The sequence below is a fragment of the Channa argus genome, chromosome 24, assembly GCF_033026475.1.
Source record: "Channa argus isolate prfri chromosome 24, Channa argus male v1.0, whole genome shotgun sequence".
In the NCBI taxonomy this organism is placed as follows: Eukaryota; Metazoa; Chordata; class Actinopteri; order Anabantiformes; family Channidae; genus Channa; species Channa argus.
In genome coordinates, this window is record NC_090220.1 from 5031363 (window position 1) to 5057550 (window position 26188).

A 26188-nucleotide genomic window follows, 5' to 3' on the forward strand; every position below is an offset into this window, starting at 1 on the left:
CCACTCCACCTCTTCTCAATTACTATTAATATATTTCCCCCCTTTTTCTTATAATTATGTGCTTTATTTATCAGATTTAAGGTTAACATTACTTCCTTCCAAGTTCATCCTCAAAATTAAAAGTAGTATCTCCACCCTGCAAAGAAATACATTTTAAAATTGGTTATTTCAAATATACGTCTAAATATCTATACATATATACATGTACATGTACATGTGGTACTTAAACAAGGAAGAGTAAGAATTGATAGGTTAACCTTCGTTTTAAGAATTTTACCATTTAGTAAAAGGCACATTTAGTTTGCCAAGATTCCTTGGCCATAGTTGGAATTTTATGTTGTTCTACATTTATGACTAGGCTTTACTACTGAATCTGCTGAATTTGTTCTGGTTCAATGTGTTAGATTGGTAAAGAAATAAAGAATGAACAACTCTGGTTTTTAATCTTTCTTCATCACAACAGATATTAAAATAAAAATAAAATTAAGGTCTTATATGGTCAAGAAAGAAAACTTTTATAATGCATATTAATAAATATTCTTTATTTAGTAAATTTTGCACATTGCGCTCTTAACATTACACCCAAATCCTTATTACAAATGAATGTTTATTCTCTGTAAAATATTTAGTTTGAATTTCTGTACACATTCACTTGTACAACCTTTACCACTACACTGAAGTGTCACCAAAGAGAAACAAAATAGAAACAAAAATTAAACAAAGAAAACATAAGACTCCTAAAATAATGCCACAGCTTGTAAAGCTTCATTATTTATTCCACTGTGCTCTTACCCTTGGTCAAAGAGAATGATTAGTGGTGAAAAAGTGGCCAAAAAACGAGATGCAAAAGTGTGTTGGTCTACAAGTGCAAAAGTTACCGAAAGTAAGAATCACATTTACTTTAAAATGAGAAATGACTGAACCAGACACCAAATGGATTTCAGATTTTTTCTTTTCTTTTCTACACGTTGACGCAGTGGTCATGAGTGTTTTTCCTCAGACGAAGTTATTAGTGCAGTTACTTGACACTGGTGGTGGCAAACCACTTTCCACAGACTGGTTTACTCCGCTCTGTGGAGCGGCAGTAGTTGGTGAATTTCTCTTTCAGCAGTTGTCGGTATTGGTCGCGGTTGTTGTAGAATGACCGGTTTCTTTCTATAAATGCCTGAATTTCATCCTGTGTCAGACAGTTCTCCTCATCTGATGTTACCTCTGAATCATCCTGTATTAAGAACACAAGAGTTCAGGGGGTTACACAACTGGTAAAATATATACCTTAATCCAAAGAATACAAGCTCTCTCTTTTTTATTTAGTATGAACTATAAACCCTTCAGACTGCATTTTTCCTGGGAGGAGTCAGTTCCAGGCCCCTGTCACTGGGCATGACAACTCCCAAGCATAGCATACTGACAAAACTAAATGGCAGAGGGCTATCATTAATGCCGCACTTGCATCATACCAAGAAACGTTGTCTTCTGTGTAAAAGGTCTATTTTTTTTCAGTCTAAGCAACATTAGTCACTAACCAGAAGTTCCACAAGGCTCATGTTTGCCACTGGTGGTCTCACATGAAGGCTGAGTTTCTTTTGATGTACTGTCCATGGTAATCGTAGTGCAATACTTGCAAATGTGTCACCACAAATGGAGGAAAAGATTTCTTTGGTTCGACATGTGTGCAAAGACGGTGGACTCTGGCCTGGCGTGTTCCCATTCGACATACAGCCTTCATCTTTTTGTCCCTATAGAAAAACGTGTACTGCAATTGGTAAATGGTTTGGTGTATTATGCTTAGGGCATTTGCATTCTAAAGCTTTTTCTCTCACCTGATTGGTGCATAAACCTTTGCCCTTCCTCTTCTTTTTTTTACTTTTGCATTGACTGTTTTCCTCAGTGTGCTGCCAGCAGTCTGAACAACTGTCTATTCCATCCTCCTCTTTGTCTTCAGCACAGTGATGGACACTCGGCTCATCTCCTTACAAAATAAACAGAAACAAGCAGTGTGACAAAGATACTATAATGTATGTTTAAATTTTTTTTAACATTTTAGAGCTACTCGTGCCTGACCTGTTTCATCATGGTTACAGATTTCCTCTGAGCAGGCAATGTCAGAGCCCTCTCTTGACCCTGTCTCACTGCCCTCCATACTCGAAGAGTAGCCACAGTCACTGCTATTGCTGTGTGGGGACAAATCTGGTAAAAAGAAAAAAAAAAACAATTATTTTAGTTTCAGGCTTAGTAGTTCTTAATGCAGCAACTTGTACTAAAATACAGGTTTAATAGCTTGTGGTGATATATGTCTGCATCTTTACCTTGTTTAGTGTTATCTGGGCAGCTACAGGAAGTGTTTCCATTGGTAGCAACGCCCTCTACACAGCTGGCTTCCTCCTCCTCTTCGTGGCTACCACAGGCCTTGCAACTAACCTTCACAGATCCCTGCAATAGACCAAACAGGCCACACTGAAATACAGATGTCTTAAAAAATATTAGACTAAAATCCCAGACTTTCAGTGTTTGTGGAGGATTACCTCGTCCAGATTTTTGTCCTTGTCCTCTGCCTGCTGTTCAGTTATGTCAAAACCACACTTGTTTTTGCGTCGATTTTTTCGCTTTTGCCTTTTTTTCTCTTGCTTCAACTCTTTAGCTCTCTCTTCCTCAGACAGCTCCTCCACAAACTGCTCTAGGCGACTGATTCCCTGCATCTTCTCCACAGCCATCTAGGTGTATAGTAATAAAGTACAAACATCATCACCCGGCCATAAAATATTCACGCACAAATAAATCAGTTTGAAGTTTACACTACACACATTGGTGTAGAAGCTGTGTACCTCAAAACTTTTGCGTAATGCATCAATTCCCAAATGAAACAGTATCTGCCAGGTCTGCTCCTCTGCTCGTAGTTTCTGCCAGATTCTGTGGAGCCGCTCATAGAGGTGAATCCCAAGACAGGTCAAGACTTCTTCTTGAGCAATGTCAATGGTTTTGGCATGTTTCTCTCTGCGTCTTAAACCAAAAACATTATATATTTAACAGATTGTATAAATACAATAACTGCAATGTGGCATGATGAAACGCTGCTCTAAATGACTCAAATATAAAAATAAAATAAAAAACAGCAGTCTGAATAAGTTTTACTTGAAAATGAACAGGGTCTCTGCACACCATAGCCACACTGTTTTGCCTGGACTGCAATTATTTATAAATTTATTCACATCATTTTAGTCTATTAGACCATCATCAGCATATACAGAAAACATTACATTATTCCAACCATATTAGGTTTTACTCACTCAAAACCTCCTGCAAACTCTGGCTCTGCTCGGCCAAGCAGATGGGCGATAAAGTCAGTTTCACAGCACACGTGGATGTGACGTTCATGGGGGCAACAGCACAGTCCCTCGTACAAGGCAGCGCAGTACCCCTTCTCCTTACTACAATCCAACTCACCCACCAGGATGTTGTATGCCCTCAGTACTTTGTTCTTACAGTCAGTGCAAAACCTATAGACAAGAAAGTAATGAAAGGTTAATCAATTTATTTCTAACCTTGTAATAGAAGAGTACAAAAATTTTTTAAAGGCAAAGCTGTAACAGACACACATTACCTGTGTTTACGCAAGTATGTCTCTAGTGTCTCTAGAAGACAGGCACTATCAATGAGAACCACCTCATCCCTACACTCCTGAGACATCAGCTCCCACACATCCATCCAGCTTCCCCTGTACGAAAAAATACAACAATTACAGCTATTTAGGGGTGGGCTATACAGTCTTAATACTATATCAAGATGTTTAACAATATTTTTGAGTTAACAATATGAAATGACAATATGAAAATTGTACAATTCAACAATTTTGTCAGGCCACAAGTATATCATATCAGCATACATACGATCAGTGATGGAAAACATTAAGTGTGGACATTAAATCCTAAACAAAACATAAAACCAATTAAAAGACAAAATAAATATAATAAATATTTCTTCTCCTTCATAACTAGATATTTGGTCCTTTTTTAATTTGTCACCTGAATCCATCATGTCCACATAATGTTTTTGCTCAACCTTTCACTATGCTTGTTCTGTTTGTAGGCTTATGTGAAATGCCAACATTACGACCCGTATGCAAACACATCTTCATGCAGCTATATTGTCAATACACACTGAGTATTCTGTGTATTATAACACTTGTCAACTATAGCCAGCGTTCAATTTTCTACAATTTGTACCAGTATTGTAGGGATCTGACAAGACAGGCAAGCTGTCACTCCCCATGTGTATCAGTAAGCCTTGGGTGTCCATAACCCTGTTGCTGGTTCACTGTTTGTCCTTGCTAGGATCATTTGTCGAAGGTACTGACTGCAGTAGTCTGGGAACAGCCCATAATACCTGCCACTTTTGACAGATCTTGATCCAATCATCTAACCACTGACATGCTGTTGCTCCTGAATGCTTTCAATTCATGATCTTCAACAACTGATTGATCACTTACTGTCTAGAATATCCCAGCCTTTGTCAATAATATTCACTTAATCAGTCAGAGGTTTTAATGTTGTGTCTGACTAGTGTATGTATGTACAGAGTGGTTCGCATCAACTAGCTTCAATAACAGTGAGATAAATCCCTAAAAAAACTTAAAACAAACCAAACTGGTTTCTCCCTAAGACATTTATCAACAGAAGGAAAGGAAAAGGAAAAAGAAGATACCATCATCATCATCATCACTAGCTGTTATCTTCAACTGCCATTCTTAAAAGCTAAACTTTTCTCAGTGCCCTATTAACTTTGGATTGTTAGAAGGCAACTTCTACATTAACCTTGCTTGCAGGGAGAAGTTACTCTTCAACTTCAAATGCACCCACCAAACAAAACTTTCATAAAAACATAAACATTGTTTGGGGAAAAAAAACTGAGTCAATACAAAACAGAATATATGCATATTACTCACCCCAAAGGTTTAGGTTTATGTGTGTCTAAAGAGTGTAACTGGCATCGCTTGTTCTTTTTACTTTTTGGAATAGCATCAATCATGTCATTCAACTTTGACCTGTGAAAATTTTAAAACAGTTTAAGGCTGTGTGATCGGTGCATCTAGCACTGAACAAAGAACTGGGTACAGAACTCAACCTGGTATTATTTTGTATTTCAATATCTTACCCACGAACATAGAAGAGGGTGTAGAGTTTTTTTACATCTGCTAAACAGGCCTTGGTGACAGAGAGTGTGCCTGTGGATTTTACTGTGAGGGGCTCCAAAGCTGGGTTTCCCGTTTCCACCAAATGTGAGAAAAGGCGCTCCACACTCCGCCTGCAGCCCACGCATGGCACCAGCTGAGATAATGCACCGTATACCTCTCTGGATGTCACCATCAAAGCAATATTCAAGTCCTGTTGCTTCAACTTGGAGTGATACTAAAGGTAAGGATACATGTATTATCCTCCATTTGCCAACAAGTCACGAGAGGACAAGTTATACACTTCTGAGCAGTTTTTAATACATAAAAGTTATACTACTCACCTCAGAAAACTGCTTCCAATGATAAGCATTTATTTCATGGTTGTCAACATCCATGATACTATCAGAAAATTCCATCACCATCTGATAACATGAATAACACACGACAGTCCATTAATTTCTCTGAGAATGGCTGGAAACATTAGTTTATACACATACTACTTTATAAAAGCACTTATACCTCAAGTTTTTGCACTTCTAAATTAAGGTGCCAGTATTGCTGTAGCTGTATAAGTTCACTGTAGTTATGTAGAAGTGGTAAGGTTAATATCCTTCAGGATGTACTTTGAAGTGTTTTAATAGATTGTAATAGGACATATAACCATGTTTTAGCGTTGCCATTATCAATACTGGATCCACATCACACCCCAGTATTTTAAACTGGTTGAATACCTCTATACGACTTGTATCACGTACAGACTGGAATTGCATCAACTTTAGGGAACAATTAAGCCTTTGCTTCTGAACACCTAATCAGTTACAGAACAAATACGAAAGTGTTAACACATAACCCACAGATGGTTTAGGTTGACTTAACCACTCCACACATTTGATCTTCATATACATACTCTTTTTGGTCATAAATGTGGAAAAGCTTTCTCACCGTGAGAGTATCATCAATATACAGAGGAATCTGTCTGGCGATAAATGGGTAGTCCTCTTCTCCTTCCCTACACACTGCTACCAGTCGTGCCATGACTTCTTCCAGTTTTGGTTGTGATGGAGCTGGCCTGCAGGTGACACAAGAGACCGAGTGAACATATATGACATAGCACCGGCTAAAAGGAGCTAATGCTAATCCATTGCAGGTCATTGCGAAATAGCAACAACTTGTCACTACGGTAAAGTACATCTTTACCAGACACTAAAACACACACACTGACCACAATTCACGAAGCTGACAATACATGATTATGCTGATGATAGTGTTCCTACAACCACTCTAGCACACACAGATTTGCCTTGACCCAGATTTAACCAGCTAAGTTTGCAGATCAACCAGGAAACCGCCTCTAGGGTATAAGGTGTATGTGTTATATTTGTTTGTAAAGTCTGTTTGCATGTTTTAGTCTAAATGTAAAATTTCGGAGTTATGAATGAAGGTTCAATGATGCTAAAATATAACTCTATATACTGTGTAGATAAAACAGTGACACTGAGGGTAACCAGTTAATGGTAACGTTAGCTGGCTAGCTAATCGCGATGCGATTTTAAGAAATTGAGGAAGCCGGTGACCATGTTATGTGCGCAGTATTCCCAGTCGTTTGGTATACATTGATGTTTCCATTACCCCAACAAATAATGCGCATGTCGCAGTTATGAAGTGTTTTTTCTACGCGCTATCGATGTCACCAAACCTAACGTTGGTTAGCATAGCGATCCAAAGCTAACGTTAGCAAGCTAGATTCCGGCTAAAACGCTAAAGTTAAAACTAGGTGACAGGCTACTAAGAAACTACCACTTTCTTTAGTTAAAGTATAACCAACGTTCAAAAATATGAATATGAGCTGTCACATTTACCAAATACGGGGCCCTCTGAACACAAACAATTAATTTACTTACCCGCTTCTAAAAGTTACCCTAAAAAATAAACAAGTGCGATGGTGAGTGAGGCTGCTACGGTGACGGAATCTTCATGACTGGATTGACCTCTGACCTCGTACGTAATAGCTAACGTTAAATTGCATGAGGCCTGCAGGGGGCGCACTATGGCTACATAAAGGTGGAGTCAGGCTGTTAAATCCAACTTGTTTGATATCGAGACCATTGGCTCTCTTCTTTAAATTTTTATATCACTTCACAAAAATATTTGTAAATATTGTTGCCGTGTTAACCTTAGCTCATCTTTTTCATTAGGGGTTGGACCACGGACTGGGATATTACTTTTGCATGTTTATAAAATTATTAAAACAGTTTTTATTTTTTAAAAATAATTATTTAATTTTGTTTTTGTGTCCTTTTGGCTTATCCTGCGAGGTAAGGGTCGCCACAGCGGATCATTGTCCGCATGTTTATTGATTTTGGCACAGTTTTTTTACATCGGATGCCTTTCTTCTCCCCTTGCACAGCTGGGGAGAGGAATGGGCTGTTAAGGGTTCAGCGTCTTGCCCAGAGACACTTTGACATATAGCCCAGACCGGGGATCAAACCACTAGCTCAGTGGTCCATGGACAACTGCCTTTACCAACTGAGCTACAGCCCTAAAACTGTGTCTTCTGTAGACATTAAAATTTGAGTAGACTGGGAAGATGAGAAACTTAAACAGCCTGAATTGAGTAATAAAAGAAGCAGGGAAGTAAGACGCAACAAATAACAGATTCGCAAAAGACAACAGATGCTGTATACAGTCAAGTTTATTACATGCTGTATATTCAATACGTATTAAAAAAAATTCTAATCACTGCACAGTTCATAAAATATATATTTTTTTTTTAAAGATGACAGTTTACACTTTAAACATATATTGACTGTTTCATTCAATGTCAACATTAATTAAACAGTTATGGGTCTAGTGATATTTATACAAAGGAGTCAAACCTTTGTAGGTTGAACAATACCGGCTTAGTTTAATTGCTGCTTAATTCTAAGCAGATCTAATATAATCAGAAAGCGCTATTAAGCATCTAGCATCAATAGCTAGAATTAATACATTAATTAATAACTAACGTAATACAAATAATTTTAAAACACTAACCACATATATTTTCTCTTTAAATTTATTTCAATTATATCATGTGATTATTTATAGATAAACATACCGTGTACAATAACATCGTCATTACAAATGACAAATAAATCCTTTGTCCTGAATCTGTCACTCTTGCCCCATAAATTGTTAAAAATACAAACACACACTCACACACACACACACACACACACAAACCGTGCAGTTTTACAAAAACCAAAATTACCAAAATTTTACAGTAATTCCACAGATATGTAAAACAAATATTACAAAGCAATTCATGAACATGTATGAGAGCAAAACACATACTGAAAATAAACTGCTACAGGTAAGTGTGTCCACTTTTGAATTAATCAGTCCTGTCATAACATTTGCTAGCACAAAAAACAACAACTGATTCCTGCTGACAGCTTGAACAAGACAATGTCTTTCTATTTCAGCTGTCTTTTTGCCTGAGTTTGATTGTTTTTTATGCAAATCCCACGACGTGGGCACAAAGTGACAGCCCGATGTTCTTTTGGAAAACAGTAAAACCATGTCAGCAATACCAAGACAGGAAATAAAAAGCAAAGACTGAGCAACACTCCAGAGGCAGAAAGGCAGATTGGCTAAGCGGCGAGACACTGGTTCCACCAGTGTTTGACATATGCACAAAGCAGCGTACAGCACTATACTTCCCAACAAGAGGTTTAAGAGTGCTTTGAACCACATTCTAACCTGAGATCTCGGCTGCATCACATAGAGCCCAACCTGGACTCCTGCCAAGTAAATGGTGACGTAGCCCACTACAGAGAATATGCCCTCTTTGTTAGCATGCATAAAGTCCTTTTCTCGGTCATTGTTGTGGATAATGAAATCCTTCAGCCCCGATGTCTCCAGAGAAAACTGATAAAGCCCACAAATCAGAAGAGCAAAGACCACTATCTGATTGGTTGGTAAAACAAGCAGAAGAATAGAAGCCACAACTCTGACGATGGCTAGTGTGAAGAAGAAATTCCAGTGGACACCATACTCTGTTACATGTTCGTGGTAGTCAGCCATTTTGACACTTACTAGCCTTCCCATTCCTAGAACAACCAGGGGCCAAACAGACACGAGCTGCTTTGTGATATGATTCATCGTTGATCCTGAGATGCTCTTCCTACGTGCCTCTGGACAGACGAGGGCATTTGCAAAGACAAATGCTCCAACACCAAAGTCCATAACCCCAGTCCCATAGGTTTCTGTTTTGGCATATCGCCTTGGGAAAACACTGAAGTCTACGGCAAGAATGCTGATGGCTGTTTTCACATTTACAAACACTCTAAACAGAGTCACAAAGGGGACCTGGTTAACCTCAACATGACTCTGAAGGAAGCCACTAATGCTGGTCTTTAGGCGCTGAGCAGAAGTACATTTGTTGGTACAATAGATACAGGAGAACATACAAGCCGAAACAAAGGTAAAACCTATGATGACCTGGTGAAGATTACTGCTCAGGATGGTGCATGACAGGACGAGGGGAAGAATTAGCACAGTAAAGTCTAAAAGCAAGTGATAAATCAGTGGAAGTGGTAGAGTCCCTTTGGCCTGCTGGTACAGGATCAAAATTAGTCCTCTACTGATGAGACATACTGGGGTCAGAAAGGAACCCAGCACCACCTCGTGCAGACTTGTCCCATTGAGATTAGAGAAAAACGCTTCCTTAATTTCTCTCTGTGACATGACCTGCAAACAAATAATTCAATATTTATTACCTGAGAGAAACAATACTAGATTTAGAGACAAATCTATCTACACACGCTTGAGAGACAGTGACAAACGATATTTGGGGCACAACGGCAACATCTGTGTTAAATGTAAATTGATATGGGCTCTGATCTTTCTGACTTACTGATATTAAGCTAAAGCTTTGTTTGTGTAACACATTAATTCTTTAAAAGCATAGCAAAAGAAGAACAGTTAAGCTGCTCTTCAGAGAATGTTCTCTTTTCAACTGAACATATTCCACATAGTATTTTACTTACTCAACAAAACGCTCCTAAAACTCCGATATTTATAACCTATAAGGCATTTATGTGTCTAGTTACACTTACCAAGGGTCTCTCGCTCAGGCGTCGTAAATGCAGGTTCGCACACTACCTGTTTTACAGCATTCCTATTTACAGTGGACTGACTTTCCCACTCTCACCGTAGCCCAACACCACGAGAACGCTTCTGCTTACTTCCGTATACGCTCTCATGACGCATTCACCACACCGCGGATTTTTGTAACTTTTGAATTTTTGAACCGTGAACTTTTATTAGTTTCTATAATATGGAGGAAAAGGTAGAATCAGCACTATCATAGGTATATCATAAAGAACTTAGCTTTAAGTTTTGGCCACTGATCTATGAATAATGTCAAGGCCGATAATACATCCGACTTTTAGATACACATAGAGCAACTATATATACATTTATCAACATAAAGTCCTAATTTTAACAGTTCAATTAAACGGTGATATAATGACGTTCTGAAGGTTTTAAAGTAAGAGAACTATAAATTCCACAGCTGGCCTGTGAACCGTAAAGCATCAGGGAGAGGGCGGGAATAAGTGTGGGGTTCGGGAGCCAGGGAGGCGGTCGAAGAGGTAACCGGCAGTCGGGAATACTTTGTCCTTGAGGAATTTCTGACAGTAACGGAAAATATTGATGTTTAGGATCTCAGAGCAGAATTGGGTCAATTAGCTCCTAATCCCTTGATTAGGATTTAAGCGCAACACTTAAAAGGGCATTTAGACTGACTATTAGGACAATACGAGACTACGGGTAAAATCAATGAGTTCTGCTGACGACCAACGCAAAGTTACGGCTGGAGCAGGACACAGAAATGGAGGGGAAACGGTAAGTTAGGGCCTGGGTGGGTCTGCCCACCTTTCTCTAACGTTATATACTGGTGAAGTAACTACAGGTGTTCCAATTTTAGTTTATTAAAAATTAGGAGAAGTTTACAATACGCTTAACGTCACTTGTAATAAATGTCAGATTCTGGGTTTTCCTGATGAACAACCTTGTAATAAGTATCTTATGAACGCATAAATGCAATTGTTGGTACTGAGAGCAGCGGTTATTTCAGTATATTTCAGCATGTACAATACACATTGCCCTCACACACCGTTGCACCGTTTAGTGTAAATCAGTTGTCAGATTGCCACTGTATGCTTTATTTTAATTGCTAGATTTGTGACTGAAGTTTGGATGGAGAACCGCAGACAAAAGCATAAGGGCTGCTCAAAAAGGTGTCACAAAACTGAGGGGGTGAATGATGTCAGTGTTGTTTCACCTTATGTACCTATATATGACTGTTGTACTACTATTTATTTCTCACAGTTTTTTTTACATCATAATATAACTACTGCTATCACATGACGTCATTCTGTTTATGATAGCAATATTTCAAGATGTACTTTTTACTAGCTCTAGTATTTGTGTAGCTTTAGGTATTAAATCTATGACATTAAGGGTGTTTACATGTTTAGATGGTCTGACACAATAATGGGATATAGGCTCCCTGCCATTGGATTAAATCTGTCTGTAGATGCAGCATGTCAGACAGTCGAATGTGGTCAGGCAGGCTGCCGGTCCAGGCCACGTGATGGATAAAGTAGACTTAATGTCTGTCAGCCTGAAAGTGTTCTCACATGTGCAATGACCAATAGTATATTCCACAAAAATTCAAATAGCACTTACCTGTGTGTGATTATGTTTAAACCACTGTGAACATCAGTGAAAATAGCATGTAGCATGCTTTGTTTACAAATGTCAGTTGTTTTATGGTGTCTAATACCTTAGATCTAAACCATTGTAAAGAATTAAAAGTTGAGCATTCAATTTTGTTAAGATGAAATGTTTAGATTTCTTTTTGCTGTACTGTTCTGAGTCAAAGCAGGAAATGTGTCCTTATTTTGAAATCAACTGAAATCTGTGTGCTGAAAAATGGCCGATTCAGACTTGAGGTTATGATGACTCTAGAGGGTTGAGCACAGCTGTTTCTGCAGTTTTTCTGTCAAATAATTTCTCCTGTAAAAGGCTTTAGTTTAATCAAGTAGCACTTTTCATTAGTTATTAGTTTATACGTTTTCTGATTTGCCTTTTTGAATATGTCTTTCTATGTGTTTGATTGACAAAGGTAAAAGGATTTGCCCACAAGGTCAGTTCTCCTCACCCATCCCAAAATGATTCACTGGAGGGAGAAATTCAAGATTTCCTCACTGCTGAAGATCAACTCTATACTTGTGATGACCTCACCAAAGTCAGCCCTGTGACTCCTACAACAGGTAACTACTGAACAAAGAGGAAAATTATGTATCTTAAGACGCTCTTCAGACTTGATCTGTCTTTGGGCATGGTTCTGGTTGTAGTGCCGAACTGCATTTAAAAAATTTCACCTGTTATGCATTTGATCAAAAAGAACTTGTTCCAATTAAAAACAATGGCATGAATCAGTGTGTGCTGAGTGTATGAAACACTGATTTCTGCAGTTCAAAGAGACAAAGTGAGATGTCACCTTGGATTGCAAAATTCCTTGTATTATCAACCCACATAAAGATAAACAATAAATGCATGAATGATAGCTGTTCCACCAAAAGGCTAAAGTTTGATCCGTGTGACAGAACCATGGATATGATTAGCTTTGTTTGCAGAAACACTGCCCCCCCCAAACAGTATCTTATATTTCTTATTCATTTATAGTATGCCAGGGTCATGTGTCTTATGTGGAACCTTTGTTTGGGTTGATGTAGAAATACAGTCTCAGTGACATTATGTAAGAAAAGAACAGTGTTTGACATTAATGCAGTGTGCTTTTATATTTTAAGGTGCTGTTCATTTTAGCTCAACTGACAAAATGCAACAATACAACTTTGTAACAGCAGAGGTCAGGGTAACAGTGTGGAACTGGTGTAGGTTGTTTTCTTTTAAAGCCCTTCTTGTATGGAACTTCTTGGATAAATGCTATTATTTCCCATATCCCTATTATTGTTTACTCTCTTGTTCCTGCCTCTGGTGATAATAATCTGTAAAATATTGGCTTGCCTGTTTATTTCTTGTTAATATCTAATGATATTTAATGCATTTCCCTGGCAGTGCTGAAATGCCTACAGGCCAGGTACAGTGTGAGGGTGTTTTACACCCATGCTGGCTGCACCTTGGTGGCTCTAAACCCATTCCAGCCTATTCCAGACCTGTACTCTCAGGATGTAATGACGGAGTATCACTGCGCTCCTCAGCCCCAGGTACTTACACTGTATTTCAGTAAACTTCTTTATATGTTTCTGTAGGGTTTTTATTTGTATGGAGGGCAGATTTTGTTACATCGCAGACTCTTAAAGTGCAATAAATCCTAGTTACGTGTAATGCATTACTGTAATAACACTACTTTTACCAGTAATAGGTAATTAAGAAAGTAAAAAGTAAACAATAATTTAACAGCTACTCTCTACATTAACTACTCCTTACAGTGTTACTTTTGGTGTCACCACAGCAAATCCATTTGAAAAATATTATAATATATTATATAATATTAGATTCATAGTCTTACCCTTGCACATGTCACCATTAGCAACACCATAAGCAATAAGCTGGCAAGGAGGAAAGAATTGCCTACATTCTGTGAAGGAAAATATTCCTATTACTTTAATTTTGTTGACGTGAAAGGTGATACGAACATAATGATAAATTTTAAATTGTGTGCAGGGATTGGTAAGATTCGTGGCACTGCAAAAAAACGGACCTCAAACCTCTTCATAAACTTCCAAAACAGCACAACATTGTAAAGCTTATGATGATACACTCTAACAAAGATGAACTCGCTGTAGCTGCAGAGCATGGCTGCAGCCCCTCAATGGCTAAACAGCTAAAACTGTTTTTTAATCATAGACAGCAGGCTAAAACAAGCAACAAAGACCTAATGAAGCTTGTGGATGCTGGATGTCCACCGCTCTCCGTCCATCTTTCAGACTATAATCTATTGGAAAAGTAATATAACAAGTCACTTTTGACACAGAGTAATAAGTAGTGTAATCGTATTAATTTTAAACAGAGTAAGGAATTATTTATTAAACTTTCCAAGTACTCTTCATGGATGACTAGCATCTTAATAAGTCTGTATCTTCATTTCAACAGGATTTCAAGCCACATATCTTTATTGTGGCAGAAGAAGCCTACAGGAATGTTCAGGGTCAGCTGGAGCCAGTGAACCAGTCCTTGGTTGTCAGTGGTGAGAGTGGTGCAGGAAAGGTAAGCATCACGTAGTGTGATATACATTGGTGCTTTCTGTAAATTGGTTCAAAACTAAAGTAAACTCTAGTTAAACTAACCTGTAGTTGAGTTATGATTTGTTTTGTTAGGTTGAGGCATTACTATTGGGTGTCTATAAATTTTATTTTATTTCTTACAGACATGGACATCTCGTTGTTTGATGAAATACTATGCAACTGTGGCATCCTCTTCTTCAGTGGTAAAAAGTCAAGACACAGTGGAGAGGATCGAGAGGAGGGTGCTGGACTCCAACCCTATCATGGAAGCTTTTGGTAAGACAGCTGATCTGAATGTGACCGATTACCACTGCAGACTGTCATTTATCAACACTTTACCCTCTATGTAGGCAATGCCTGCACTTTACGGAACAACAATAGCAGCCGCTTTGGAAAGTACATCCAACTTCAGCTTGACAGGTACACACTTTACTTCCTTCATTATTAAGTGCATGCGATAAAATTAGCAACATGCCATCAACTGACTTGGTCAACTGTAGGATAGAATATTTAATCTGTTCGTTATGTTATTTTTACATGAAGGCGTCAACTCTTAGTGGGGGCATCTGTGCAAACATATTTGTTGGAGAAGACCAGGGTGGCCTGCCAACCAGCTAATGAGAGAAATTTCCACATCTTTTACCAGGTGATTGAACCTGGAATTCTGTGTTAATTCATTTCATTATTAACACACGTACTGAGTCAATGATAAGTAGTTATTGTGTTTCAGATGATGAAAGGGGCAACAGATGAGCAGAGAAAAGAGTGGAAGATGCCACATGGTCAACATTTCGTGTGGCTGCCAAAATATAAAAAAACAATTGAGGGTTGGTCTTTGTTATAAAATTAGTAAATGTAGGCTTTTATATATGTATTGATGTTTTGTACAATTAACTGTTGTTCATTTAATGTTTTATAGAAGATTGTTTTAATGAGACTCTTGAGGCAATGGTGCATTTGGGCATTAATGCAGAAAGGCAGAAACAGATATTCAGGGTAAGATTTTGGTCCTCAACTTTCAATCTAGGTTTGATTATCTTAGTTATCTGTAACTATACATAATCTTTAATTTCTCTGTGATACAGACATTAGCAGGAATTCTGCAGCTGGGGAATGTGAATTTCTGCTCTTTAACAGATGAATCTCAGCCTTCTAACCTGGAAGAGCAGTCTAAAGGTATTAGATATAATTTTTAATAAGATATCTATTCATCACTAACATGAATGACTTTTATTTTTCTTTGTGCTGAAAAATATTTTTTATTGAGAAATGTATGGTGGATAAATGTAAACAGTGTTGAAGGGATTTATTCTGAAATAACGAATATGTGTGTCAAGTTGGCATATCAAGAACAGACACCATGAAATTACCCTGCTCCCAATAACTAACAACAAACAAACTGCATGTGTTTTAGAGTTTTTGCAGAAGACTGCAGAGCTGCTGTGTGTTCCTGCTGAGGATCTTCAGACATGTTTGAGTGTGAGGACTTTGAAGGCAGGGAAGCAGAGTGTGCTCAAGCCCTGTAGCCAGGCAGAGTGCAGCATGAGAAGAGACTGTCTGGCCAAGGTCATCTACGCCCAGTAAGAATATGATTATTAGACTGTAATAATGCTATGTGATGCCAACTGGTCATATAGGAGCTTGTTTTTGACTTAGTTGCTGTCCAACATTCCTTTAGAACCAAATGCCTAGATGCGAAGGCAGTATGTCTTTTTTGTCTGCAGTAAACAGTGAGGAAGAAATGTCTGTTAATTACGCGCAATTGATTATAACAGTCTCTCTGTCTTTTAACATAAGTGTGTTACTGTGTTCTACAGATTATTTGAATGGCTGGTTACTTTCATCAACAACAGTGTATGTGCAGACAAATCCACGTGGTGCAACTTCATTGGTAAAATCCATATTTCTACGACTAAATAAAGGTATATCTCCAGTTTGTTTAGATAAGCTCACACAGTCCTCTCACCTCTGTATTCTCCCTAGGAGTCCTGGATGTGTATGGGTTTGAGTGTTTCCAGATCAATAACCTGGAGCAGCTGTGCATCAACTACGCCAACGAGAAACTGCAGCAGCATTTTGTGGCCCATTATCTCAGAGCTCAACAGGTAGCGTCTTCTTAGTTTTGCTGTTTTCATGATCTCAGCAGAAGTGATTAAATATCTGAAAGGAACAACAGGTTGTACGTTGTTGTGCACTATGAAAGTTGATTTTGTATTTTGACGTAGCTTTCTGGTCCTGCAGGATGAATATGTGTCAGAGGGGTTAGAGTGGGCCTTTGTCAAATACCAAGACAACCAGAGCTGCCTGGATCTTATAGAGGGAATCCCAGTCGGTGTGTTTTCTCTTCTTAATGAGGTATACTTGTCAAATTTATCCCAATCGTACAGTATTTCTGATTAGATGGCTACTGCTTTAAAAATGACCATCTATTACTACTCTAGGCAACAGAATACAAAGCTCTTCATCTCATGGTTTCCACTCACAAACCAATAACAGCAACAAAACAAACAACCAGACAAATGCATTGTGTTCCTTATATCACCATTATAAAATCAGCCTTAATTATTTTCTGTACCACTTCTAAAGAACATTTGCCATGTTGGAAGAATCTTGTACAGAAAAGTAAAACTGAAGCCGTCTAGCTGCCTGCAAAGTGGTATATCAAATATATATAGTAGTATATCGCGATGCATTTTTTAAGGTATGTTATTTAAAGGTACAGTGTGTAAGATTTAGAGGGTTCTATAAGGAGTGTAGCTTAGCTTTACAGATACTTTTCTATTTTAGCTTATATTAGAATGAAAAAAGTAAGGTAACATTAGATGCAACAAGCAAGATTCGTTATCTTATATGATGGCACCTGAAGGCATCGTAAGACCCTTTTTAGACAAGGAATCTAGAAAATGTCAGGAGGATCAGTTCCTGAAATTGTCTGGAGTTTCCCTTTCAGACATGTAACCAACATCGGGAGATAGTCCGTGTGAGGTGCGTTCTCAATTGTAAAGAAATAATCGAGGTAACGGGGCAAGTGGTGGTGCTTGGGCACTACGAGTAGGGGGCAGACCATGACGCAAAAACAAAGCTGCGAAAGTGACAGTGTTTTTCCGTTCAGCACATGAGAGATGGCGGATCAAACTAGCGGCTAACCAGTAATGCTGGCTGTTGTTTCGTTGATATCAAAAGTAAATGTATTTAGACGTATTGGAGTATTAACCAAAGAATGTATTTGCCCAGTTTTGCGGCAGTCGCAGGAAATGGACGTCATCAACACGCCGAATCAATCATGGTGACGCTCATGGTGTATCCTTCGGAGTATTTCCTCTTCTACTAACAAATAAGCTTGGGTGGAGATAGTCTGGACTTTGCTCTAGAGAACTGGTTAGGTAAATTTTGGGTAATTTCAGGGACAACAGACTTTGGAGTTTGCATACAGACCTACACCCACCCCAGAAAAAGTCTGAAAAAGTCTGAATTCCGATGCATGTGTGAAAGGAGCTGTAGACTCTTATGTGGAAGAGGAATCGTGGACGCCATGTTGTCCATGTTCATATTATGAAAGCTTAATTCATAGTAGTTGTTTGCACACACTCTTCTAACTCCAATCAGGGGATTACACAGAAAACTCTACATACCAACCATGTTTAAAATGACCTGCTAGTTTACTTTGCCGGCACATACACAGTCGGTGCATTAGGGCAGTCAAATAGTTGGGCTTTAGCAGGCATCTGTATAAAGTTCGTCTGGACCCTCATGGATTGGGTAGATGAAGAAATTTACTTCATGGATGTGGGGACACGGATGCAGAAACGATTTTGAACTCGAAATCTTACATATACATTTAGGTTTTTACAGTGAAATCTGTTGTATATTACTTATAAAGGGGGAGTCATTTTCTTGGTTAATTTATACAATGGTTTTCTTATTAAATTGTATTTAACACTTACAGTTGTAAGCAGATGTTATACTACTTTGTACCTCCCTGTTCTGTAGGAAAGCCGTCTTAATCGAGTCTCAGATGCAAAGACATTCAGGGGTCGTTTGGAGAAGGAGCTCAGTGATAATGGCAGCATCAGCTGGGACAAGTTCAGCAAAGTTGCACACTTCACTGTGGCCCATTACGCTGGCAAAGTCAGCTACCAGATACAGGGCATGGTGGAAAAAAACAAGGTAAAAAAATGCTTTTAAGCAACTTGACCACAGATCTATCCACTCGTTTTTTTACTGGATCCTGTCTTATAGGACCCAGTGCCACCAGAGCTGATAAACTTGCTTCAGAAGTCTGATAATCTTCTGCTTCATCAGCTCTTCGCTGACAAGGAAGCTGAGAACCCAACAACCAAGGGGCTCAATAAAGTCACTGTAGTCTCCAAGTTCAAGGTGGGAATGGCCAAAGATTTTATCACCAAGGTGATGTTAGTTGCCTCTGTTGCCTGCAGGATTTAATCATTGCACTGATTAATTTGTTGTTTGACTGCAGAACTCTCTGGAGAGTCTGATGAAGATCCTCCACAGCACCACTCCTCACTACACTCGCTGCATCAAACCTAACCCAGAATGCAAGCCTCTGATCTTCAGAATGGAGGAGGTAAATACTCTACTGTACTGGAGAAGACAGAATGATTGGCTTTTGTATTTTCACAAAAACTGAAATTTTCCTTGATTTTGTGTTCTTTCAGGTTATCATGCAGTTAGAGGCTTGTGGGATTGTGGAGACCATACGCATTAGTGCTGCTGGCTTTCCAATAAGGTAAAAAATCCTTTCCTCGGTTTAATGAATTGGTTTGCTTCTCCTTGATTTTTGCTAACTTTTAATATCTGTTGAGCAGGATTATTTTCCAAAGCTTCATACAACGTTACGGACTGATTGCAAAATATTCACATTTCAAGTCAGAGAGTTATTGTGTTGGTAAGTATAGTTTGTTTCTAGGTCCATTCATTGTAAATTTTGGCATGTTTAAAGTGGACACGTAGTGATTGGTATTTCCTCTCTTTAGGTCTGCGGGTTTATTCTACCTTTCCTTCTCTAGCCCTTGTTTATGTAATCCTCAGTTGCTCTTCTTGGGCTTTTTTAATTTCATAAATAAAAAGGGATTTTATAGCCAAAACTTTAAAAACTCCCATAAACTTTGAAGGTAATTGCATGTAAATCTGTCAGATGTTGCTTTGCATGTTGCTCAATAAAGTTTAGGGTGTTTGTTTCTATAACCCCTCCTGATCCAAATTGTGCTTTATTTTACTTGACTAACTACTCACTCCGGCTTACTAATCTCTAATGCAGCTCTTTACACCTTTCCTCTCTTTATATTTATATCTTCATATGAACTTGCATCTTATGGATACACGTGTTTGTACTGTGCTCTCACACTTTATCCACTAAACACTTTTTTCCTTTCTGACTGACATGCTGTTAAACAAATACTCTGTGGTAAAACTCAATCTCTAGAACGCTCGAGTGGTGCTCAGCTGTTACTTGAATTATGTCTGTAGTGCTTCCCTCTGTCTAATTCATGGTTGTCTCCCTGTCTCAGATTCGGAGGCTGACAGCGACAGTCTTCGGCAGCAGGTGGAAAAGCTCATTTGGTTGGTGTTACAATGTCAGGGTTCTGACTCCTCACACTTCCTCAAAAGTGAAAAATACAATTCATGGGTGCACTGTGGAAGGACTAAAGTTTTTCTCACTCAGTCAATGGTCAGTCATTTTTAATACACAAGCATTCTCATACATTACATACAATGGAAGGTTTATGCATAACGATTTACAAATGGGAATAGTTGGGCCTGGACCTAAATAGTCAACTGTTATATTATATAGATATTTGTTCTTTGTGTAGGTTTTCAGTTTTGCTATTTGAATATTCATTCATTTCATTTATTTTTCAATGTTAAAAAAATGGATAAGCTCTTTTACTCTGTACTGCTCCTGATCTCGAGTGGACATGACTTTCAGTGAGATAGAGGCAGTTATTATGCAGTGTGCATTTCTTAATCTGAAATTCACATGCAAAGGCAAATTATTTTTGGATGTATCTTTTTTATCCAAAAGAAGAAATATTTATCCTTACTACAATCCATAGTTTAGGCTACAAAGAAATATCCAATCAGCTGTTTGATTAGCTTATCAATGAACATCTGTCATACCCCAGTCACAAAAATATTTGTCCAAACACAGATTGCCAGTTGGCAGGTCACTCCTTTTTCCAGTTTGCCTTTCAGTTTGAGATCAAGCTACTTTTTATTTATTTTTTGTGACTGCAATATTCGCTAAAAATCAGTTCAGAGTTCCAGAGCTCAAAACCTGGTTTAGTCTGGGCATATGCTCCTTGGTGGGTGTTGTTCAGTAAATGTTGAATACTACAAAGCAGGTTAGAGCTCTTTTCTTATTTGGGAGTACTGACCTGCCTGGCTGTCCTCTCACAGTTGGATTTGCTGGAGGATCAGAGAAAGAAGGTCCTGTCTCAGTGCGCCTTCACCATTCAGTGCTGCTGGCTACGATACCAGCACCGCAGACGCCACGCCCGCCGACAGTCTGCTACTCTGATCCAAGCAGGTAAACTCTTAATACCCAGACACAGGTATGTGTCAGAGGAATCATCAGAGCATCCTGGCCTCATTACTTCTGTGTGTGTTGGGTTTAACCTCATTGTCTGGCCAAGAGTCTGTACACACTATTTTTAAGGCTGATAGCTAATCTTTTATTATCCCTTCATAAGCAACAGACACAGCCACTCATCTGTTAATGACATATTCTTTTGATGCTTGAGAATTACGACTTTTCTCTCTGCAGTGCTCAAATAATGTTTTCAAGAGGTGTTTTTTTTTTCAGTCAGCTGTTAAAAATTTGATTGTTTCTTCTGCCGCCTGCAGCAGTGCGTTCCTGGCTGGTCAGGAAGCAGGTGCAGAGATGGAACAGAGCAGCAGCAGTCATCCAAAACACCTGGAGGAAGTGGAGGGTAAGATTTAAAAAGAACATTATAATATTTTATGTTTCCATCCGCATTCTTTGTGGCTTTGTTAAAGCTGCACAAGAGTTGAACATTATGCTAGTACATACTGAACTGGACACACAGTTTATTTAAAGCTCATTTTGAAAAAAGTGTCAGCAAAAATTTATTGGCCCTTGTTGTCCTGTCTTTACTATATGCCAATGATCTTGCTATAGCCTTTCTGTGCTCATGTACCTTGATTTATTGTGTTAGAATGATATGTATTTTATCTATTGTATATTATATTTATGTCTGTGTATTGGGTGTATCTCCTTTGCATGAATAAGCAATGTAACTAAATAAAAAATAAGCGTGGAGTTATGGACATTATGTAAATTACTGCATTGGTTTTGTGGCAGGCTCTTTTAAAATCCTTGGCTGAGGCAGAACTTGATGATGCTAAGGACCTTGTGGAAGAGGACGTTCCAGCACTGAACCCGGTTATCAGAGATCGTGGCTCAGTGCAGCTCTCCACCATCCAAGAGCCTGTCACAGTGCGAGGGTGGCCCATGGGCCTGGCTTTGGCCTCGGCCCCGTCCATCACTATGTCTCTAACAGCCACAGGCTTTCAGAAGATGATGTCTGTGATGGCTTCACTCAACCTGCCCTCCAGGAGAGGGGAATACAAGGTGGAGACCAACCAGTACACGCAGGGGCTTGCCTCCATACGGGCTCAACCCAAGGTAGGGCTAAACCACAGATATTTTGTTACATCTTCCCTAAGGTTTTTGTCAGTCTGTTTTTTTTTTAGTAGTTGTTCTTTTGACTCGTTTTTACAGGGATCTGTAAAGCTGCACTATCAGCGGTCTCCACTTCTTTATGCTGAACGGCAACCAGACGTGAAGAGTGATGTGTCAGGGTTCAATGAGATTCTGCTAGAGAAAACATTGTAAGAATGACCTAATAGCAAAAGACTGAACAGATAAAGGATAATGTTGCACAGATGAGCTTCAGCATTATAGCAGCTGTTTTCCATAACCTGATACAGACAAACCAAAACTAGTATTTTAATGATATCATTTCCCACATTTTGCATCAACAGTGATGAACTCTTTTAATGATGCCAGTATTTTTTTTAGCTTAGTGTGTACACAAGTGCAAATGCTTGCAAAACCTCCAAAAAAATTGTATTTGAGACAACAGGAGGTCAGATAAGATATTGCAGTTGGCTAAGAATTCAAAGTCAGATTTATGGAACATGTGCTATGTGTCCCATCTACAGGATGGAGGCCATAATTATGATAATGCCATTGCAGGACAAGAAAAAACAACACACTTTTTAAAATGAATTTGACCCTGTATTGATAACAGAAAGAATACCAATCCTATTTTTTTATAGAGGACTCAGGGTTTTGTATTTCTCTGGAGCATGTGATTATTGATTAAACTTTGGCAAGTGCCTTTTGAAAACCTGGTCTCAACTAGGCCAATTACCAAATGGGGGATTATTTTTGTATGATTTCAGTAATTTTTGTGTGATTTAGCTGGACATATGATTGCAGATGTTCACAATCAGCATTTGAGTATAGTTTATGCCAGGACAAAGGGCAATTCAGGAAGTATTGCACATGTAAAGCACATATTGCACATTAAACTACACACCGGCAACATTTGAACGGAAAGACAGACAAAACAAGCAAATAAACCAGGTTTATTCAAACTGTTGCTCCTTCTTTGATGTTTTAATATGCACATCGGTAAATATGTAAACAGTTATGCAAATGTTTATCATCTGTACTCTAAAGCAATGTAAGTACTGTATAAACATACGAAAGTGTTTGTACACCAGTGTTTTCTGTGAGAGTATTTTTTAATATATTTAAAAGTGTTACATTCAAAACAATTTTGCCAAAACAGGAAAAGTCAAAATAAAAATAAGACTTTCATTTCCTAGCTTTTGATCCAACACAGTAAAGGTACAGCTCTTTTTATTCCTAGCATGTAATTCTTTTGACAAAATAATTTTTAATCTTTTTAGATTCCAGGTGGCAGAGTCACTGTGCTTTTATCTGTTTTTTCTTTTTTTTTTTTTTATTGTCAGAAGTACCAAGTGGGTCTACAAGAATTTGAACTGTTTATATGTAAATTGCTGAAATAAATGCCAGTGTTAAAACATTCTTGACAATCACACTTTGTCTATCTCACAACTGGCAGCACTGTATATGTGTAGTTTTATTTCACAAATTGTTGTTTTTAACATTTATTTGAACATTATATACATAATAAAGCATAGCATGACATAGTAATGGAAGTCAGATCAACAAGATTACCATTACTTACACCATGTGTAGCAAGTGTGACCTATACAAATTAAATTTATAAAAGAGATACTCTCCACGCTACAAAAATTTAATTAAAAATATATCTGATACACAAACTAATTACATTTTACAAATTTCCAGCTTCATTTTCTACAACTTTTAAACACTGATCTGAAAACTCAACAAACAGAGGCTCCTGCATTGCAGTCTTCATTGCATCATCTTTACTGTCTGCACTGTCAATGGAGCACAATAGCTGCCTTAGATGGGGGTTGCAAAGAAGATCTCTTAGTTCCTTTGACTGACCTGCAGAAGAAAACATGAATTCACCATATGCAATGGGTTTTTTTTGTTAGAAGTTTGAACATGTGACGCTGCTAGTATAAGTGTTATGAAAAAACAGAGTTGAATATTAAATAACTACCTAACCGCTGGAGCCTTTGTAGAGGCACTTTGTCAATGATGTCATCTTCATGTAGAAGATCCTCAACAGTCCAAGACTCTACAGGGACAGTAGAGAAAAAATGCTTTTCACACAAAGCATCACAGAACTCACGAAGGTCAAATCACTTGATGTTACTGCCCATCTTTTTGTGATTTAAACTTTGAGTAACACAATATTTCTCATTACTAATGAAGTTCAGTATGACCTACCTCGGTGACAAGCAGTTGGACATTACAGTATATTTATTCTTGAATATAACACTATTAAAGTAAGATACTTCATAACTCTCTTGGATAAATAATTATAGTGAATCTTTCTGAAATCAAAACCAGATTTAAATTAAACAAACACGTCTTTGGGTTTTGGTTTAGTTTTCCAGTAAAACAACTAAATTCTGTTCATATGACTTTGATTTTGTGATTGCATTTGGTTCACACCTAATATGTCCTTGGGAATGTCAGGGAAGATGAGAGAAATGGGACCAAACCTTTGTTAAGAGCATCCTTTGCTTTAGCAACAGTGGGTTCCGGCTGCTGAAGAGGAAGGCAAGTGTCTATGGAGAGAATTAAGTTAGATGAAGGACAGCAAGTGGATGATGACGAGAGTAATTATTGCCTTTAGAAAGAAATCACACCAATTAAATTAAAGAAATCTACTCATTTACCTTTGTGCTTCTTGTAACAGCCAAGTGAACAACTGCAAGAGGAAAAACATTTTGATTTCACACTAACATAATGTCGACTTCACTCGGAATCCGGCGATATCAACTCGCAAACCATTTTATATCGCGCGTGTGTGTTACCGCAATGTGTTGTCGTTGCATGTGGTCATGATGCTGAACATTGTTATCGAGTATAATTTTAAGACAGCGTTATGAACTGGAAATGTGACAGTTGATGCACCTTTTACTGTTACACCAGGAAAACATAAAATCTTCCAAGATATTCACTACTGTAACGTTAGTCTCTGTAAAGGGATTTAACTTTTGACGAATACCGTAGATTTTAAAATTCGTTTCAAATACGTAGCCATCTGAAATTACTTACTATCTTATTTTGCAGGCTGGACATCTGTATTTTGGTGTCTCGTCGCTGCACACATTGCAAAGCTGCATTCTAGTAGAGGGTAGAACTATTAAAAGCGTTATACTTGGAAACACACGCTTTCTATAGCAAAACGTGAGAAAAACAGGAAATGGGTGCTATCGATTCCGGTTCAGGACAGTTCTTTCAAAATAAAAGCGAGCAACGGCTCCTATGGTTTCAGTCCTTGTTAGTCCAACACGGTTAAAGGCAAACGCAGGTATGTACAGTAGAGATAGGCCTTTGAATTATTTCAATCTTAATTTGCGGATATTTTAAATAGTCACAACAGTTTTCTGCTAAGTTCATGTAAATCAAATAAATGGCATTTATCTAGTTAAATACAGTCAACCTTAACAGCATACTTCTGGATTTAAGCCAAGTCCTAATTACAAGTAAAATTTTGATAATACCAGTATTGTACAACAAATCTCTTTCTAGTTTACAAGCCATATCCCTGAACATTTCTGAAAGCATGCCTCGTGGTGTGGTGCCTGTTTGTGCATGCCACTCCTCTGAGATACGAAAAGTAAACAGACCTCCCTCTCCCAGTCAAACTGCTGACACAGTCAAAAAGGAGGAGTACAGAATGCAGGAAGTCCAAAATAAAAAGGGATGAGGGATAGATTCTGCCTTTTAAATCATGAAAACATAAAATTAACGACAAATTATGAATGCCGTCATCATAAAAGAAAATTCCCTTGCAAGCATATCAAGTGGAAATGGGTTTCATTCACTTTTGAGCAATAAAAGTAAATAAATAAATCAAGCTGCTTTAGTTAACAGTTTTTATTGTATTAAAATACAGTATAATATCTTCTGCATCAACAGAAATTACTATATCTATCAAGCACACACAGCACTGACCTATATAACTCAACACATACTATTTTTACACAGTGGTAATTTGAGAGTAGCAGGTCGTGTTACAAGGTTCAGTATGGAATA

General features: G+C 38.1%; 4 protein-coding genes across 4 annotated transcripts; 1 reads left to right on the plus strand and 3 right to left on the minus strand.

The window, feature by feature from the left end:
* Positions 1-523: 523 nt before the first annotated feature.
* ggnbp2 (gametogenetin binding protein 2) lies at positions 524-7183 on the minus strand. The gene is made up of 14 exons (XM_067494389.1): positions 7072-7183; positions 6113-6239; positions 5512-5592; positions 5152-5405; positions 4943-5041; positions 3602-3715; positions 3288-3497; positions 2826-3000; positions 2526-2714; positions 2310-2433; positions 2065-2190; positions 1824-1972; positions 1527-1739; positions 524-1222 (listed from the first exon to the last, which is right to left on the minus strand). The coding sequence occupies exons 2-14, from the start codon at positions 6203-6205 to the stop codon at positions 1019-1021; spliced, it is 2031 nt and encodes a 676-aa protein (XP_067350490.1). The 5' UTR covers positions 6206-6239; positions 7072-7183; the 3' UTR covers positions 524-1018.
* Positions 7184-7861: 678 nt separating this feature from the next.
* Positions 7862-10404, minus strand: pigw (phosphatidylinositol glycan anchor biosynthesis, class W). The gene is made up of 2 exons (XM_067494784.1): positions 10270-10404; positions 7862-9901 (listed from the first exon to the last, which is right to left on the minus strand). The coding sequence occupies exon 2, from the start codon at positions 9896-9898 to the stop codon at positions 8417-8419; it is 1482 nt and encodes a 493-aa protein (XP_067350885.1). The 5' UTR covers positions 9899-9901; positions 10270-10404; the 3' UTR covers positions 7862-8416.
* Positions 10405-10782: 378 nt separating this feature from the next.
* On the plus strand, positions 10783-23124 carry LOC137108891 (unconventional myosin-XIX). The gene is made up of 24 exons (XM_067493976.1): positions 10783-11059; positions 12345-12492; positions 13301-13449; positions 14339-14452; positions 14613-14745; positions 14820-14889; positions 15013-15115; positions 15200-15296; positions 15389-15465; positions 15555-15645; positions 15884-16049; positions 16287-16360; positions 16453-16574; positions 16711-16824; positions 18460-18636; positions 18709-18846; positions 18947-19054; positions 19146-19216; positions 19296-19375; positions 19998-20158; positions 20887-21016; positions 21334-21419; positions 21812-22135; positions 22232-23124. The coding sequence occupies exons 1-24, from the start codon at positions 10994-10996 to the stop codon at positions 22343-22345; spliced, it is 2913 nt and encodes a 970-aa protein (XP_067350077.1). The 5' UTR covers positions 10783-10993; the 3' UTR covers positions 22346-23124.
* Positions 23125-23787: 663 nt separating this feature from the next.
* On the minus strand, positions 23788-25704 carry znhit3 (zinc finger, HIT-type containing 3). Its single transcript, XM_067493980.1, has 5 exons — positions 25205-25704; positions 24823-24854; positions 24646-24711; positions 24138-24215; positions 23788-24019 (listed from the first exon to the last, which is right to left on the minus strand). The coding sequence occupies exons 1-5, from the start codon at positions 25270-25272 to the stop codon at positions 23841-23843; spliced, it is 423 nt and encodes a 140-aa protein (XP_067350081.1). The 5' UTR covers positions 25273-25704; the 3' UTR covers positions 23788-23840.
* Positions 25705-26188: the final 484 nt, after the last annotated feature.

Excerpts from the sequence above, each read along its gene's own strand:
- ggnbp2 (XM_067494389.1), bottom strand. The coding sequence starts at position 6,205 with ATGGCACGACTGGTAGCAGTGTGTAGGGAAGGAGAAGAGGACTACCCA. Across the intron at positions 3,716-4,942 it reads CATAAACCTAAACCTTTGGG|GGGAAGCTGGATGGATGTGT; the intron begins GTGAGTAATATG and ends TTTTTCGTACAG. Across the intron at positions 2,191-2,309 it reads CCCAGATAACACTAAACAAG|ATTTGTCCCCACACAGCAAT; the intron begins GTAAAGATGCAG and ends TCTTTTTACCAG.
- pigw (XM_067494784.1), bottom strand. The coding sequence starts at position 9,898 with ATGTCACAGAGAGAAATTAAGGAAGCGTTTTTCTCTAATCTCAATGGG.
- LOC137108891 (XM_067493976.1), top strand. The coding sequence starts at position 10,994 with ATGAGTTCTGCTGACGACCAACGCAAAGTTACGGCTGGAGCAGGACAC. Across the intron at positions 12,493-13,300 it reads CCCTGTGACTCCTACAACAG|TGCTGAAATGCCTACAGGCC; the intron begins GTAACTACTGAA and ends TTTCCCTGGCAG. Across the intron at positions 15,116-15,199 it reads ATTTCCACATCTTTTACCAG|ATGATGAAAGGGGCAACAGA; the intron begins GTGATTGAACCT and ends ATTGTGTTTCAG.
- znhit3 (XM_067493980.1), bottom strand. The coding sequence starts at position 25,272 with ATGCAGCTTTGCAATGTGTGCAGCGACGAGACACCAAAATACAGATGT. Across the intron at positions 24,712-24,822 it reads CTGTTACAAGAAGCACAAAG|ACACTTGCCTTCCTCTTCAG; the intron begins GTAAATGAGTAG and ends TTCTCTCCATAG. Across the intron at positions 24,020-24,137 it reads ACAAAGGCTCCAGCGGTTAG|GTCAGTCAAAGGAACTAAGA; the intron begins GTAGTTATTTAA and ends TTTCTTCTGCAG.